The 15306-nt window shown below is 42.1% G+C and overlaps 1 protein-coding gene across 30 annotated transcripts in view; it reads right to left on the reverse strand.

Annotated features, from left to right (window-relative positions):
* Positions 1–15306, reverse strand: part of TNIK (TRAF2 and NCK interacting kinase) — a 383452-nt gene that overhangs the window by 156348 nt on the left and 211798 nt on the right. For all 30 annotated transcript variants that reach the window (XM_070242619.1, XM_070242611.1, XM_070242624.1 and 27 more), the window contains exon 3: positions 4345–4401. In XM_070242619.1, the coding sequence (XP_070098720.1) occupies positions 4345–4401 (57 nt within the window). The remainder of the gene's footprint in view (positions 1–4344; positions 4402–15306) is intronic.

The following is a 15306-nucleotide window of genomic DNA, read 5'->3' on the forward strand; positions in this document are numbered from 1 at the left end:
ACTTAATGAAAAAAAATCACACAAAATTAAACACAAATACTTCCATATTAATTGAAGACCTATAGCAAAGTGGTTAAAAGGATGGACTTAAAAGATAGAGTTAAAATGCACAAGTTGAACTACTCCACCATTTACATGTTACATTGAGCAAGATACTTAATATGCCTGTTTTCTCAGATCTATAATGCGATTAATAATGGAATCTGTTTTGTAGGTTGTTGAGACTAAATGAATCAATATATGGAAAGTATTAAAAAGAGTTCTGGCACACAATAATCATTCCATCAATGTTAGCTATCATTATTATTATCTTTGGCTGAAATATACAAAATGTAACTAGAGAGGTACTTTAATTAAGGACCAAATCAGTTTCGAACACAGCCACCATAATCATATGATATCTCAGTACTATGATTGTCCTGGTTTTGCCTTCCCAGCGTCCTTTCCACTCTTTTCTCTAGTATCTCTCAGGTTTTTCCTTGAGGAATCATCTTCCCAACTCTCAGTCCTTGTGGTAGGTTTCAGGGCCAGGCACCCAACCCAGATGCGGCTGAAGAGAAACAAAGATTGGTTCGGGGAGGGTGACGTGACCCAAGCTGAGCCATGGACATTCAGACTGGCACTCTTTCTGGGACTAAGCGTAATAAAGCAATGAAAACATGAGCCTGGAGCTGCTGGTGGGAAGAAAGCAGAGCCCAGAGATGGAGAGAGACAAAATTCCCAGTCACATCATGTGACTTCCTGGATGCTACAGAGCTTTTTCTTCTTCTTTTAAATATTCACAAGCCAGTAAATTCCACAGTCAGCCTCGTTCAGTCTGAGCGGGGCTTTGGCACTACAACCCAACATGTCCTGAGTCATAGGATCACAATCATTCACCGTAAAGGTGAGAGTCTATGATATTATGTTAGTATCGCATTAAGTCCTATATTGTAAAGGGACTAGTTTTCACTAGGAATTTTTGTCCAAATGAAGATGGGGATCATTTACAGAATTATCAAAGAATCACAGTCTCCTCACACTTGGTGGTCAGAGAGCAGTAAACGCAAGACCATAGGAAAGTGCTCCCCAGACTTGGGGTGCGCGATGCTCCTTGAGGAGCTCGTCCAAAAGGCAAGTTCTGTGACTCCACCCAGAAAGTCACAGCAGGCCCAGGCATCTGCATTTCTCGTGAACATTCCGGGGTGCTGCTAGTCCGCTGAGGCTGGTAGTCCACTTCGAGAAACACTATCCAAAAGACCCGATTTTGTTTAGCTGTGGCAGGCAAATCTAGAGTATACAAACCTACCTGGGACGGAACCCCCAGAAAGAGCTGAAATATAGAAATTCCCATAATTATTTCAGGAACTAAAAGAACTTCAAAGATTGAGTCTAGTTTCAGCACTAATTCTGAAGCAAATATTAGCGACTTTAGAAGTGTCTCAGCTCTAAAACAGGAAAGATATAAGCATTACTTCCAGTTCTCTCTGTGGATATTTTCTATTAAAAAAAAAAAAAGAAGAAGTGGTATAGAACAAAAACAATAATTTAAAAATTGATTTCTTATAGCTTTATCAATTTCACTACAATAAACTATAGTAAGTTTGCAGATCACCGCAATTAACAAAGACGACCTTTGAGAATTCATCTCAGTTTTTAACAGAGCAGCTATAATGAGCACAATTATAATAATTGGTAAGAAGCTTTCGCAGCATTCCATAATACACAAAAGACAACATGCCAAAATGAAATAGATTGTTTTCTGAGGGCACCACATGAGTATCACAAAGGAAATCTTATGTTGACTGTGATGTGTAAAGGGGTGATACAAAAGTCATTGGATGCTGTATCAGACACCATGGGAAATAAGAAAACCATTTCCTGATGTGAATCTGTGTTTGCCTTTGTTAGGGGTCAGTGGTTACATAATGGTCAATGAGGTGCCTAAATCAGGGAAACTGTCCAGCTCTTTCAACAGGGGTCCCCCAAGAGAATTCAGCGTAAATACTATAAAGCATCCATTGTACGCAATGGATTGACTCTCTTATGCACTGAAAATGGGGTTAGCTTTGTACCATGCTTGGGGGAATTGAGAAAACAGTCTCTCCAATCATTTTCTGTAGGGCTTAGTTGCCTTGTGAAACCCAGTTCAGAAAGGCTAACTGACACTCCTTAAAGTGAAAATATGTACTCTGGGATAAATTGCCGGGTAACTTTTTTGATTCCAAGCAAGGTGGTCTAGCAATAGTAAGTGGTTCTTTGAGCAATTTAAAGTCTCACAAATAGAACCAGGAAAAGTAATATTCAGTGCTCTCAAGTCATACTTTATGCCTCAGTATACAACTTTGTGCTCACTTGTGCGCTGAGATTAACGATGTCAGCGGAGCTCAGCTGTAGTTCCGTGGAACCACACAATAGAACTTTACAGCACGACTGTCTTGGACTCCATCCACTACCATTCGTTGTTAAACTGCCAAGTGCATCACATTATATGGTGATCCTATTCAATCCAAGGAAAATACAGTAGTATGACTTCAGCAGAATTGCAAAATAAATTCTGATGTGCTTTGTGGCGGGAGCTTTGTAAAAGATAGACACATTTATACAGGGTTTCTAAGTAGAGACTGATAATACTTGGTCTTGATTTTTGTGTCAGACCCTGTTAATTGACTATACAAGTATCCATTCTCTCTTCATTCCTGACTAACAGAACCTGGATTAATGCAACACATTGGTAGAATAAAAGATTACATTTCCCAGCTTTCCTTGCAGCTAAGTATAGCCAATGAAAGCAGAAGTAAGTAGAAATGTATATAAGTAGAAAAGGTTTCACCAGAAGGGGCTCTCTTCTGTACCCTTCTGCTCCCATCAACTCTCCCTTTTTTTTTTTTTTTGCCTGCCAGAGAATGTGATCAATGAAAATCTGACAAGCACCTTGAATCATGGAACTGACCTTAAGTGTGGCAGCTGTGTATCAGAATGATGGAGCAGAAAGACAAAAACATCCTTCTTCTCCACCACATTGTTGCCACACATCCCCGGGCTGCCGACTCTTGACTCCTTTAACACAAGAGAGTAAAACACTTCTACCATTCTTAAGCCTCTGATACTTTGAAATTTCTCCTCTAAGTGGAAGAACCTAAATCTAACTAATATAATCTACATGCAGATTCTTATTTAGTAAGGGCCAGTTGAATTAATAAGCTAATTGGGATTAAATATTTGAACTTGCTTGTAACCTCTGCAATGTGAATAATGTATTTAGGACAAATAAAAAGAGGTACTACTTTATATTAGTGCTATTAAACATACAGAAACAAAATTTTTTTTACTGGTGAAAAATGTATATAATTTAAAGGGGAATTCAGATCAATAATAAGTAAGGAAAGGAAGTCAGTACAATGTGTGGTTTAATGAAAATTAGTGAAATTAGTAGGCAGATAGTGAACCATATAATACATACTTGTCAAAAGTAACAAATGAGCCAGAAGAGGCATGGATTCAAGTCTGACATACAGACACACTGTGTGCCTTTCTTATTTGTATACTGGTTCTTGATACCTTTGTGTGACCCATTCATTCTATGTTTATTTACATTGAATAACCCACTTCTGGGCCGAATGGAAGACTTTGGTCTTTCACCTTTTATGTACAACAGACAGACATCTTAGAAAAACCCCCCAGGACAACAGCAAACTATTAACACGCTTTTGATGTCCAGGGACTCCTTTCCAGTCTGATTTTTGCTCTGTACTCTTGAAAAGGCATTAAAATATTTTAAATAGACCTAGCAAAAAGGATTGAAAGCGTAAGATTCTATTTAAAATAAAGTCTATTCCTTAGATTGTTTTTGATCATCCAGGCAGAAATTTTGTTTCAATCATAATAAGAATCTGTGATTATTGTGATGATTTGGTCAATAATATTTTGGGAGAGGAAAATATTCATGTTAAATACCCTAACACAATCTTCGAGCTATCAAAACTCTTGTCTACTTGAGTGTTAGGTGGACCTTTGGGAAAATTGTTAAGACCCATCTCTTTCTGTGTAATCTCAGTATTATTCTTTTAATATCTTCAAATCCTTGTTCTGTGTTCATATGCCAATATCCTTGGTTGTGTTTATGTAAATTACCAGCACACATTATTCTTCCTCTAACTGCATAGGTACCTAATTTAATTTGAGTAATTTGCCCATGGTCTTCTCAGTCAGCTATTGAATATTCTTACTTCTTTACGTTAAGCACAAGTGGGGAAAGATCTTAGATGTTTAAGAAGATTTTATTTCTGAAAATGACTTTTTTTAGTCCTAACTTCTCTATTATAAACATATAGCTATTGAGATGGCAAGATAAAGATACGTTACCCCTGTGACATCCATAACCTTAATGGCTGCAAGCTGGCCCGTTTTGACATGACGACCCTATAAAGAAAAAAAGAATAAAAGACTTTAGTTCTGATGAGCAATATTAGCATTCAGTTCCAACTAGAGAAAACAATCACCTAGATCAGTGTTACAGAACGCCAATGGGAAAGACAGAAACACACACACACAGAAACCTTAAATGCTTTGAAGATCAATTTCTATGTAGCGTTTATTTTGTAAAAATCTCCATCACTTTGTCTCTTGTTTGTTTTCACGGTGGTTGTCAAGTTGAATAGAAAAGGCAACATGGAATAACTTGGTTCTACCTCTTCTTGAGGGTGTTAGCTAAGGGCTTGTGTGAGAGGTCAATTCACAGGCAAGGGGAGCTAGACCCGGGTGGAGGAGACACAAGCATCTCCTCTGTCAGAAAATACTCAGTGTGTGAAGAAACTTGAGTGTTCTTGATCATTAAAATAGCTTGTACTGTCACAGTCTCAACTGGATATGATTCTGCTATTATTCACTTGAGATTGTTCATTTGTTTTTACCATAAAAGGGGGCCTAAAATAAAACAGACAGCAACTCACATTTGTGATCAGAGATATTGTTGAGCATAAGCACCTGCTTCCCCACAGTGGGCGTCTTCGGCCTTTGGAACCACAGTGAAGCCTCAACCACACAGAATCAGAAGAGAACAGGGTGTGGTGAGCGAGGCAATCCCAGAAGAGAAGCTTTCCCTCCGCTTGCTCCTTGACAAACTTAAAGTGTACCTCTGACTCTCAGACAATAGCAAAGATGGTAAATACCCATTACTTCTAAGTGCATTTTATATATGGCTTCTGAAATACATTTTACCTACTACTGCTATCAGGCAGTATAATATAGTTTCCAAGATCAGCTGGATTCAACTCCAGCTGCATGACCTTAGGCAAGACCTTTAACCTTCTAGGCCTTAGTTTACTTATCTGAAAAATGGAAATAATAGTAGTGACTAACTTATAGTATTGCAGTGAGGATTACATGAGGTAATGTATATGAAGCGCTTGTCAGTGCCTGGCACGGATGAGCTATCAGCAGAGGCTGGCTATAATTATTTATGGCCCTGTCTTGCCATTAATTTTAAATGTCTTCCCCTCTAGGCTATATGTTTCCTGAAGGCAAGACCCATGTCTCATCATTGTATTTCCAGTACCTGGAACAGTGGGTGTCTATCCCATAGATTGGTGTGGCGTGTTTATGACTTAACAACAGCAGGTCACGGAGGCGCGTGCACTTGTAGTTGGGAAGTGGTGATAGATTTGGTGCTGCTTGCCCCTTTCTCATATATCTCAGCTTTTCTACATTTACCTTAATTCTAAAAGTGCTTCCTTTACCTTTTGACCCCTATTCCACTCCCTGTTTCCTCCAACTCAGGAAAGAGCTCAAAGAAGGAGACATTAAATCAGTGCAGTCATGTGTCACTTAAAGACGGGGATGCGTTCTGAGAAATGCATCATTAGGGATATCGTCGTTGTGAGAATGTCATAGAGGGTACTTACACAGCCTAGATGGTATAGCCTACTACACACCTAGGCTATATGCTACTAATTTATGGGACGACCGTAACACATGCGGTCTGTCATTGACTGAAAGATTGTCATGTGGTGTGTGACCATAATCCAATATGGTCACTGGCACAGCTCCTCAAACTTATTTCAACTTTCAAGAAATCAAGGGAAGGCGCTGGAGACCTGGACTGGAGTTCCAGAGGCCTGGTTCTTGTCCAGGTTCTGCCCATGATCTTCTAGTTCATCTGGGACAAGTAATGTAACCCATCTGGGCCCAGGTTTCTCCATTCACAAAATGTGGAGAGACTGGGCTTAGTGATTAGGGGTGAGGGGAGTACATATCATTGTTACCATCACCCCTTTCCATCCCAAGCAGCACTTGGAAATTTAGTTTTCACAATGACTGAGTGGGGTCATGTACAGCTACTGCTATTTACGGCCCTGGTGCCAGGAGTACCGCCTTCCTGCAGAGCACAGGTCAACCTCACACAAGGGAGAGGTAGCAACAGCGCCCTCTACACTGAATGGCCTCCAGGGTTGTCCAGATCCCAGTAAGAGTCTGTGATGCAGTAATAATGACCTTAGCAAAGGATCAACAGCTTCTCTTTGGGAACATAAAGTCTTTAAATGAAGGGCCATAAATCTTAGCTTAAACAATGGCTGTTTCTCTAGGAAAGCACTGAAGGAGGGTAGGGGAACTGGAGACAAAGACAGAAGGCCAAGCTGATTCACCTTGAAACTTTTAATGGTGCCATACAGCCTGATAAACGCAACCACCTGTGTGCGATCCCCTAAGAACTGGCCCCTTTCTGCCACACCCCTTGGTAGGCTCCCATCTACTCTTAATCTGTGGTCCTTGAGACTAAACCTTGCTCTCCAAATGTGCTATACTGTTTCTTACCTCTCTGACAGTGCGTTTTCTTGGCCTGGGACATCCTTCATCTTCCGACTTCCCAGTAAACTTACTCTTTCTGGGCTCAACTCAAGCATCACCTCCTCTGAAACCTCACTGTCAATTGCTCCTCCCTCTGCGCTACCAACAAACACATCCCTCTTTCTATTATTGCATTGAGCCCAAAGGACCAGTGGGCGACCACTCTCCCTCTCTCTTTTCCCTTCCTTCTCTCCCTTTCTTCCCCTCTGGCTTCGTTTGCAGCAGACCCTTCCCCCCACCAAAAAATCTTAAATGGAATCCTCCTGTTTCAAGCAGGGGCTTGACCAGCAAAGTCCAGTCGGCTCTGCCTCCCAACTGCCCCTCCTCCCCCATGGGAGTCCCTGAGGCACCTCTACCAAAACACAATTTGAGAAAGTTGCACTTGATTTTTAACGCCCTAAGAAACAAAGAATCTTCTGAGTCAATAATTTCTCACAAGGACACATCAACACCCAGTTCCTTCCATCAGCAGCCTGGGAGCTGAGCAGACCTAACCCATGGTACTGGCACAAGGCCAGGGAGCAGACAGGATACAAGCAATTCACTTTCTACTTCAAATGCAAGGCACTGGGCAGGTCTTGGTTTGAAATACGAAGTAAAATATCTGCTACTTTTTTGAACTTAGGGTACACGGTTGTTTCTGGTTTTAGTCACTGCTGTAATGTCCTGGAAGGTAATATTGGAAGAGGAAACAAACTACTCCTCTGCCAGTTTAAATTTCACTTCCAAGCTGAAATAACAGTTCTCAATGGGTCTGACAATGATGGAATAATACACCTCAGGGCTGGCAGTTTGGGCTGAAATGAGATCCTGGAGATGGAACAATTAGCAGCCTCAGCTGCATCCCGGGCAAAGCTATCGCCATGCTCTGGAGCAGGAAAGCTGCTGAGCTGTCCACCTTTGATGCGGGAGGGCCACGGAGGAGGCTGCCCACATGAGCTGCCTTTACATCCCTGGAGAACGTCAAACCAAATCAGGATCCAGATTAAGGGGGACTTTGAGGGAACGGCCAGGAGTCAGCTGATCACTAGAAACCTGAGGCACAATCACGGTTAAGACAGCGTTTAAAGAGGCAACTTCATAAAATCACAAATAAATGGAGCAGGAAGAGCCCTTAAGGCACCCAATCCAACCCCCTTCTTTCAGAGACAAGGCCAAAACCTCACAACTAAGGAGAATCGAAACCCAGGCCACTTTCTCCTCTGTCCCACTTCTGCCATCCAGCTCCTGAATTAGGAATCCTTACCACTGAAATTTAAAAATAACTTTCCAAACAAACCTCCTTTTCATATTTTCCTTAACTTGAGTTAAACATTGAACCATTCATCTCTGTTTCACATAGGATTTTTTAAAATTTATTTTTTCGACTTGAGGCAGAGCAATGAGGGAGGATGTTATTATTACAGGAGAATTCTGAAGTGGAAATTGAATATTACTCCTAATTTTAATTTATTTCCACTTATGAGAGAAATTAATTCAATTCAATTCATATTCAAACATAGGCACCATCTAAATTTGGATCTAAAATACACATTCAACCAAGGACTAAAAATCAAAATTTGGAAAAAACTAACCTCTAAAGGGAGAGAAAAGAATTAAAAAATTTTTTTCTCCACAAAAATTAGAGAAATTGTCCCATCAGCTTTCAGTTGCTGAGTCATTTCTCAATAAAAGAATAAACTAAGATTTCTTTCCCACTGAAATAACCAACAATAACAAAAATAACAGCCTAAATCTAGAAAGACAAAATTAATATTCCAGTAGGACCCAAAACCTAACGTCCATCACGTCCCCAAGCATAAAAAGCCTGTCCCCAAGAAAGGACAGGGAAAGGCATCAAATCAGGATGCAGAGGGTGGGGGTCCCTCGGAGCTGGCGGCCCAGTCCAGCCTGGTCCTCAGACACACTTCCAAACCTCACTCTGCAACTCTTTCCCCTTCTTCTACCTCACCACTGAGGTAAAGAACTATGCTGATTCATGTTCCATACAAATAATTCAACACTAAATCTAAACTACTCAAGGATTATCGTGCTCTACCCTTTTCCCTCCTCCCTAAAACGAATGCAAGAGAAAAACAACAGTTTTGTCTGAAATAGCCATGGAAGCCTCAGTTCTGTTATTGCTGCTATTTTCTAAGGAACAGCAAGATGGCTTTTGAGCTGCTAGCCTGAGGCTAGCCTGGAAGAGAGAGTACTTTCATTTCTAGGTCACTGAAATACATTTGTTTCCAGCAGAGCACAGAAGCAAACTGGGGTTGTGGAAAATGCAGACACTCCACCTATGATTTCCTTCCCCCACCCCCGATCCAAGGGCTCACACACAGGTAGAGAGTGTTTTTAGCTGTCTGTGTTTAGCTTACATTAGATCTCATCTTTATGGAGGAAGACTTCTTCAATTTCCTAATTGTGAGTGTGTGTCCTACCTTTGTGTTTCCACAGCATCCTAGACTAACCCCACCCCACTGATCATATCCAACACTGTGATTTCCAAAACGTGCATCATTAAGAACCATGAAAATAAATCAAATCAAATAGAAAAAAATCAGAGTGTAGAACATAGTAATGGCAGCTGTTGTTTCATGGATCAAATGTTACATTATATCTATCTCTCTGTTGCCTCTTTCTATCTATCTGTCTATTGTCATTGATGCTGAAGTGCATTACTCAGACTCTCCCTTCAAGACTGCAGCACCCATCAGGTCTCAGCCAAGGAGATCTATGGGAATTGCTCTCAGCCAAAAGAGTATTGCCCAAGGTCACACTCCCTCCTGGGGACAGCCATATCAAATTCCTTGTTGATACAAGCATATAAAGGCCCAGCTCTTGTCTTAAAGTGGGACAATTCTGAAGGACCATCTTAGCTCCTGACCTCTCCTAGGCATGGCTGACATCTTTGTTGAGACTGCATTGCAGTTAAACTCCTCTGCACAGTTCTATTTTCTTCACAGGTATAGATCCTGAGAATGCTCTCCAGTAAAATTCCTGCATGTAAATCTCCATCTCTGGGCCTGTTTCCAGGGAAACCCCACTTACGACAGTTGGTGTCAGGAACGGCCCAAGGAAACAGGCCCTAAGAGTAGCTGTGAGTGAAAACCCCATCGCTGGTGACAGGTGGCTCACTGATAGCCCCTGGGGCACCGTAGCAGTGTCACTGTCAAATGTTCACTAGTGGGGAACTGGAGTAAGATACAGGTGCAAGGGAATACACCAGTGAGTCCAATATTGCAGACTTTTGAGAGGTCCAGAAGAAACAGTAGTTTAAAAAGATGGAATCAGATGGCTTTTGCTGAGAGACACTGATATACAAGAGAAAGACAATGAAAAGCCAAGGGTGATTAATCATCAACTAAAAGCAAAGGGTGAAAATCACAAGGGAGGTGAGGTCTGTGCATGGTCTTCAAACAAGACGGGAACATCGCTCTGCAGGCTCAGAGGGTCCAGGGCATCAGGGATTTCAAGCTTTCAGGTGCATCGACTTGTCTCCCTTCCAAGTTTCAGAGTCTCATACTCCTTCCCAATTAGGCTGGAGTTGGAGAGTCAACCTTTTCTTCTACCCTGATAATTAATTCCTGGGTCTGGTCCTCAGCTTTGTCTACCCTGAGGCTGTAGATGATAAGAGTCTTTTTAAATACTATCCAAATTTTTTGGTAAATGGATATCAGCAGCAGTCAATCTTGAGAAAGATGAGCAGGAGCTCAGACTTCTCAGGAACGAGGATCTGGGTCAGCCCAACAAGTCTGCCATATAGACCAGCCAAGATGCCAAGCAAGGGGAGGAGAAGTAAACCGGGTACTGGAGAAGGGAGACAATGAGCATCAGCTGCAACCATTAGACAATACGCAATGTTGGGGGCTTCTCCTTATAACTCTGACAAGGAAAAGAGACCAGCCAGAATACTAGAGGAGCTGTTTCCAGAACTTATTAGACAAAGCAAGTAGATCCATGGGACAGACTATAGTGGACGATGTGGTGTGCCACCCAGATCCCTCCTTCAGTGCTGAGGTACTCTGAGTCTCTCTCCAGGAATTGCCCTTAGACAAAGAGAGCAGCTGGACCCAATGTCATGGTTCCTGCCTAAGGGAACGCCCCTCACCTGGAGGCAGCAAGCATTCAATGACCAGTTGATGTAGGAATATAAGAGCCTACATTGCTTATGTCAAAGTGGGACAACTTTGAAGGGTTATTCCAGCTCCAAAGCTCCTTTGTGGGATTGCCTGGGGCCTTGTCACTGCATTCAACTCCTTCTTCTGCCTAAATCTGTCTTCATTCTCTCACAGGCGTTGATCCTGAGAGCACGCCCCAAAACACTTCCTACAAGCAAATTTCTGTCCTCAAAATCTGTTTCCTAGGAAACTCAATCAAGGACTCAATCTATCTATCTATTTATCATCTATCTACCTTTCTGTCTACCTATCTATATGGGTGTTCTTGATACTAACATAATATATTTCTTACTGGATCTGAGGTGAAAATTTTTACAAAAGTTCTGACCTAGAAGACGAATAGAATAAATTAAGTGAGGCATTGGGAAGTATATTCTAGATAAAGGAAACAGCATGTTCAAAGGTCCTGTGGTATGGTTATTAGAGCATTTCAGTGACTGAAAGCAGGCCAGTGCACTGTAGTAGAGAGTAAGTATCTAGCTAGTTTATGCAGGACCTCACAGGCCAATTTGAGGAGCACCGTCTTTATCCTAAGACCATTGGGCAGCCACTCAAGAGTTTGAAGTGGTGGGGTTCAGGACAGGCCACCCCAAAGTATGCCATTTTGGCATATTAATTATTTTGAATTAAAGTTACTTAAGAAACAGCCAGTGCAAGAAGGACACTGACCCTCCTCTGTCTCCCTAAAAGCAGGAAATAAATCTCCCATGTGAAATGTACCCTCCCTGTACCAGAAGAAAGAGCGACATCTTTATCGCTAGAGATGGGGAATTCACAGCCAAAAAGGCCGTATAAAGAAATCTTGTTACTTCTTTACTAATTTACTACTCCAAGCCTAAACCCCTTTGTCTTGTCAATTCTTCACAAATTTGTTGTTTCCTTGTTTAAAAGGTATAAAAACTGCCTGCTTTGGTCACTTCTTTGAGTCTCACATTTCTATGAGCTCCCATACATATGAAATTAAATTTGGTTTTCTCCTGTTAATCTGTCTCATTTCAATTTAATTATTACCCAAAGAACCCAGAAGGGAAGAAAGGAAAAGGTTTCCTCTCCTACAGAACCAAGAGTGCAAAGTCATCAAGTTTGCATTTGAAAAGATCACTCCAGGGACAGGGCAGAGAATAGAGGAAACCAGCAAAGACAGAAGAATAACACTTACAATGCTACTTAGTAATCCAGATGAGAGATGATGGCAACCTGGACTAGGATGGAGGTAATGGAGAAGGTGAGAAGCGGATACAGTCAAGAGATATTCAGGAGGTCAAATCATCAAGACTTGGGAATGGATTGAATATATATTTAACCTGTGCCTCCCACAGTGATGAGCACAGCAGGGATAAACAACAGACTGAATGAAGTAGCAAGATTTGAGGGTTGTATTCAAGTTTTTGGTCAACACCATCCATATGTCCACATCGGTTTCTCCCATTCCCCCCATGTCTATCCAGGCACAAAGTATATAGGAGCAGGTGGGGTGATTGCGAGCAGGATTTACTGTAGCCCTCTCTTATCCAAGGGGGATACATTCCAAGACCCCAGTGGATGCCTGAAACCTGGGATAGTACTGAACCCCATAGAGACTATGTTTTTTCCTAACTAATGGCCTAATAGGCAGGTAGTGTATACAGCATGGATATGCTGGGCAAGAGGATGATTCACGACCTGAGTGGGACAGAGTGGGGCAGCACAAGATTTCATCATGCTACTCAGAAGAGCACACAATTTAAAACTTATGAATTGTCTATTTCTGGAATTTTCCATTTAATATTTTCAGACCACAGTTGGCCAGCTGAATTTAGTGGAAGAAGCTCCTTTAAACTCTATAGAGAGGCCAATTGACTTCCCCTTTCCACACATCACAGATACTAGAAGTTGGTTTTAGCTTTCCCTCCGAGCTATAAGGATGAGAGTGAAGGGAACTCTGATTTAGCACTCACAGTTCAGGTTAAAGCCTAGTTAAGCCCACCAATCCAGACGTCTTCAGGAATGCTGCCTTTCTTTGACAGAAGGTGCCTTGACACAAAGAGGTGGACAGGACAACCTTATGAAAAGACTCCAAAGATCCTTAGATCCAGGAGCATGAATGTTCACAGAATATACTTGCCACAGTGTCTACTCCTAGGGTTTGCCCAGGTTAAATGGGGCCTCTATTTTTCCGTGATTTGCATGTGCCATTCATCAGTAGTGATACTGACCCTGATACGTTTCCCTACATTAAACTCAACATATATGGGGTTAAAACCAAAACACTCTTTCCCTGCTTACTCCCTGGCTTCCTGGCTCCAGAATCCACTATCCTCCATGGAGACAGACACCACCAAGGACAAGCACCTGGATTCATTATCTCCTCCCTGCCAAGAGATACAGGCTGGTGGGAACGCTCCGACCAGCAAGGCTATATGCTCCGCCTACCCTACCTAAAACCCCAAATAAAAACCCTTCCTTTTAGCTTTTTGGGGAGTTTGGGATTTCAGCATTAGCTGCCCTCTCTCCTTGCTCAGCGCTGTGCAATAATAAAATTACCACTTTCTTCCACTACCCCCAGTGTCAAAGATTGGCTTGCTGTGCAACGGGTGAGTGAACTCACTTCAGATTCAATATCAGTAGCTTAAAAAGTCTTGCTCTCCATATCTACAGAGCTGTGTATCCAGCCATCACTGTTCCCAGACTTGTGGCAAAGATGAAGCAAGGTACCGATAGAGGACAGTTCCCAAGCAACAGCTCTCCATCTCAACACCACTCCCTGTGAATTCCTCTGCTTGGCACCTCTGAGAGGCAGAAAATGGACTGTTTTCAAGATTGCTCAGGGCTGGGCCAGCTGAGGACTGAGGCTTGCTCACAGACAAGGAGTGGGGAAGAAAGACTGTGTCTTGTTTTTCTTTGTTAGAAATTAGGATTCCTCTGTCTTGATGGCAGCCAGTTTGGCTTACTTTATAAATCAAAAGGGATGATTAAAGGAAAAAAATCCAATAGTGACAATTTTTAGCAGATAATAGTTAATCTATGCAGATTCCATGGCAGGGAGCCTAATGTCTGTACCCAGGAAAGGCATGCACAGCTGAAGTGACAGCAGTGACAAGGCAGACAGGCTGTAGGGTGATGAGAGCTCAAAAACGTGACAGAACCAGTCTCTTGGCCATGGCCTTAGGCCAAGAACGCATTTCCCAGTAACCTCCTCTCTTAACCCAAAAACTGAGCACAAAACCAAAGATCTGACTGGCTCTGGCTTAATTTATGCCACAGAATTACCACAACCATTGGTGGCTTTCATGTATTAACTTCTGGGAAGATTAGTCCTCCAGAAATTTGAACCCCTCAGATGTGGGGGTTCAAAGGATGGGGACAGAATACGCACATGCAGCCAATTCCTCACCCTCCTCAATATTCCACCCCTCCCACCCAGCCCCTCAGCCTTCCCTATCTCCCCAGACCTGGGGACAGAGATGGCATTTAGAAGCCCTGGTTCCTGGACACCAGGCCAGGATGAAATTTATGCTCAACTTCAGTAGAAGGAGAAAAATAAGAACCCTTTGGCAATTTTTTTCAGAAAGCCAGAGATTCAACTTAAGCAGGCTTCTTTAAGATTTTTGGTGTAAAAATGTCCATTAATGAAATGTTCTTAATGTTTCAAAAGTAAAAGTAAACAACCCTATGTTGGATCCCAGCGGTTGTTTTCGTTTTTTATTGGGGGTGGCTGGGTGAGATTTTAGTACTCTATGACATCTGAGAGTCCAGGCACAGTGTTTGAAAATACATAGGTATGGTACCGTAGAGAGGTCAGTAATCTCCCGAAGATACACAGAGAAACTGTTCTTCATGCAGTCTATAAAAGTGACATGTAACAGCATACAGCTCTTGATAGCTTACAATAGGCGGTGTGAATTGTATTGGAACCAACTTCTCTCCTCTGAGTTCCCTTACTCCCTGTCACCTTGAGACTGTCAGTTTGTCAGGCACATGGCTTCTGCACGCTGGAACCAAGAACTCCTCAAAGGCAAGGAAGCTGCCTTACGTCTGTTTAACCCTCTGATGTTGCCTAGGACAGGGTCTTGCAGAATAGGTGCTAAATAAGGCTGGGAAACATGGAGTTCCCGGACCTGGGGGACCTCATAAACTGCCTCAAATCATAGTCAACAGAGAGACTCCAGTGATCCATCATGGCTTAACCTGGGAGAAGCTTGAGATAATCTGAGGAAATGCAGACTTTTAAGAGTGGTAGAAAGCTTTTTCTCTTAAGAAATAAGGAACTATAAGAACGGCTCATGGTATCGTAACTGGAGGAAAAAGCCATATGGTCTAACGCGTGTTTTGCTGAAGA

The sequence above is a fragment of the Equus caballus genome, chromosome 19 (assembly GCF_041296265.1).
Source record: "Equus caballus isolate H_3958 breed thoroughbred chromosome 19, TB-T2T, whole genome shotgun sequence".
In the NCBI taxonomy this organism is placed as follows: domain Eukaryota; kingdom Metazoa; phylum Chordata; class Mammalia; order Perissodactyla; family Equidae; genus Equus; species Equus caballus.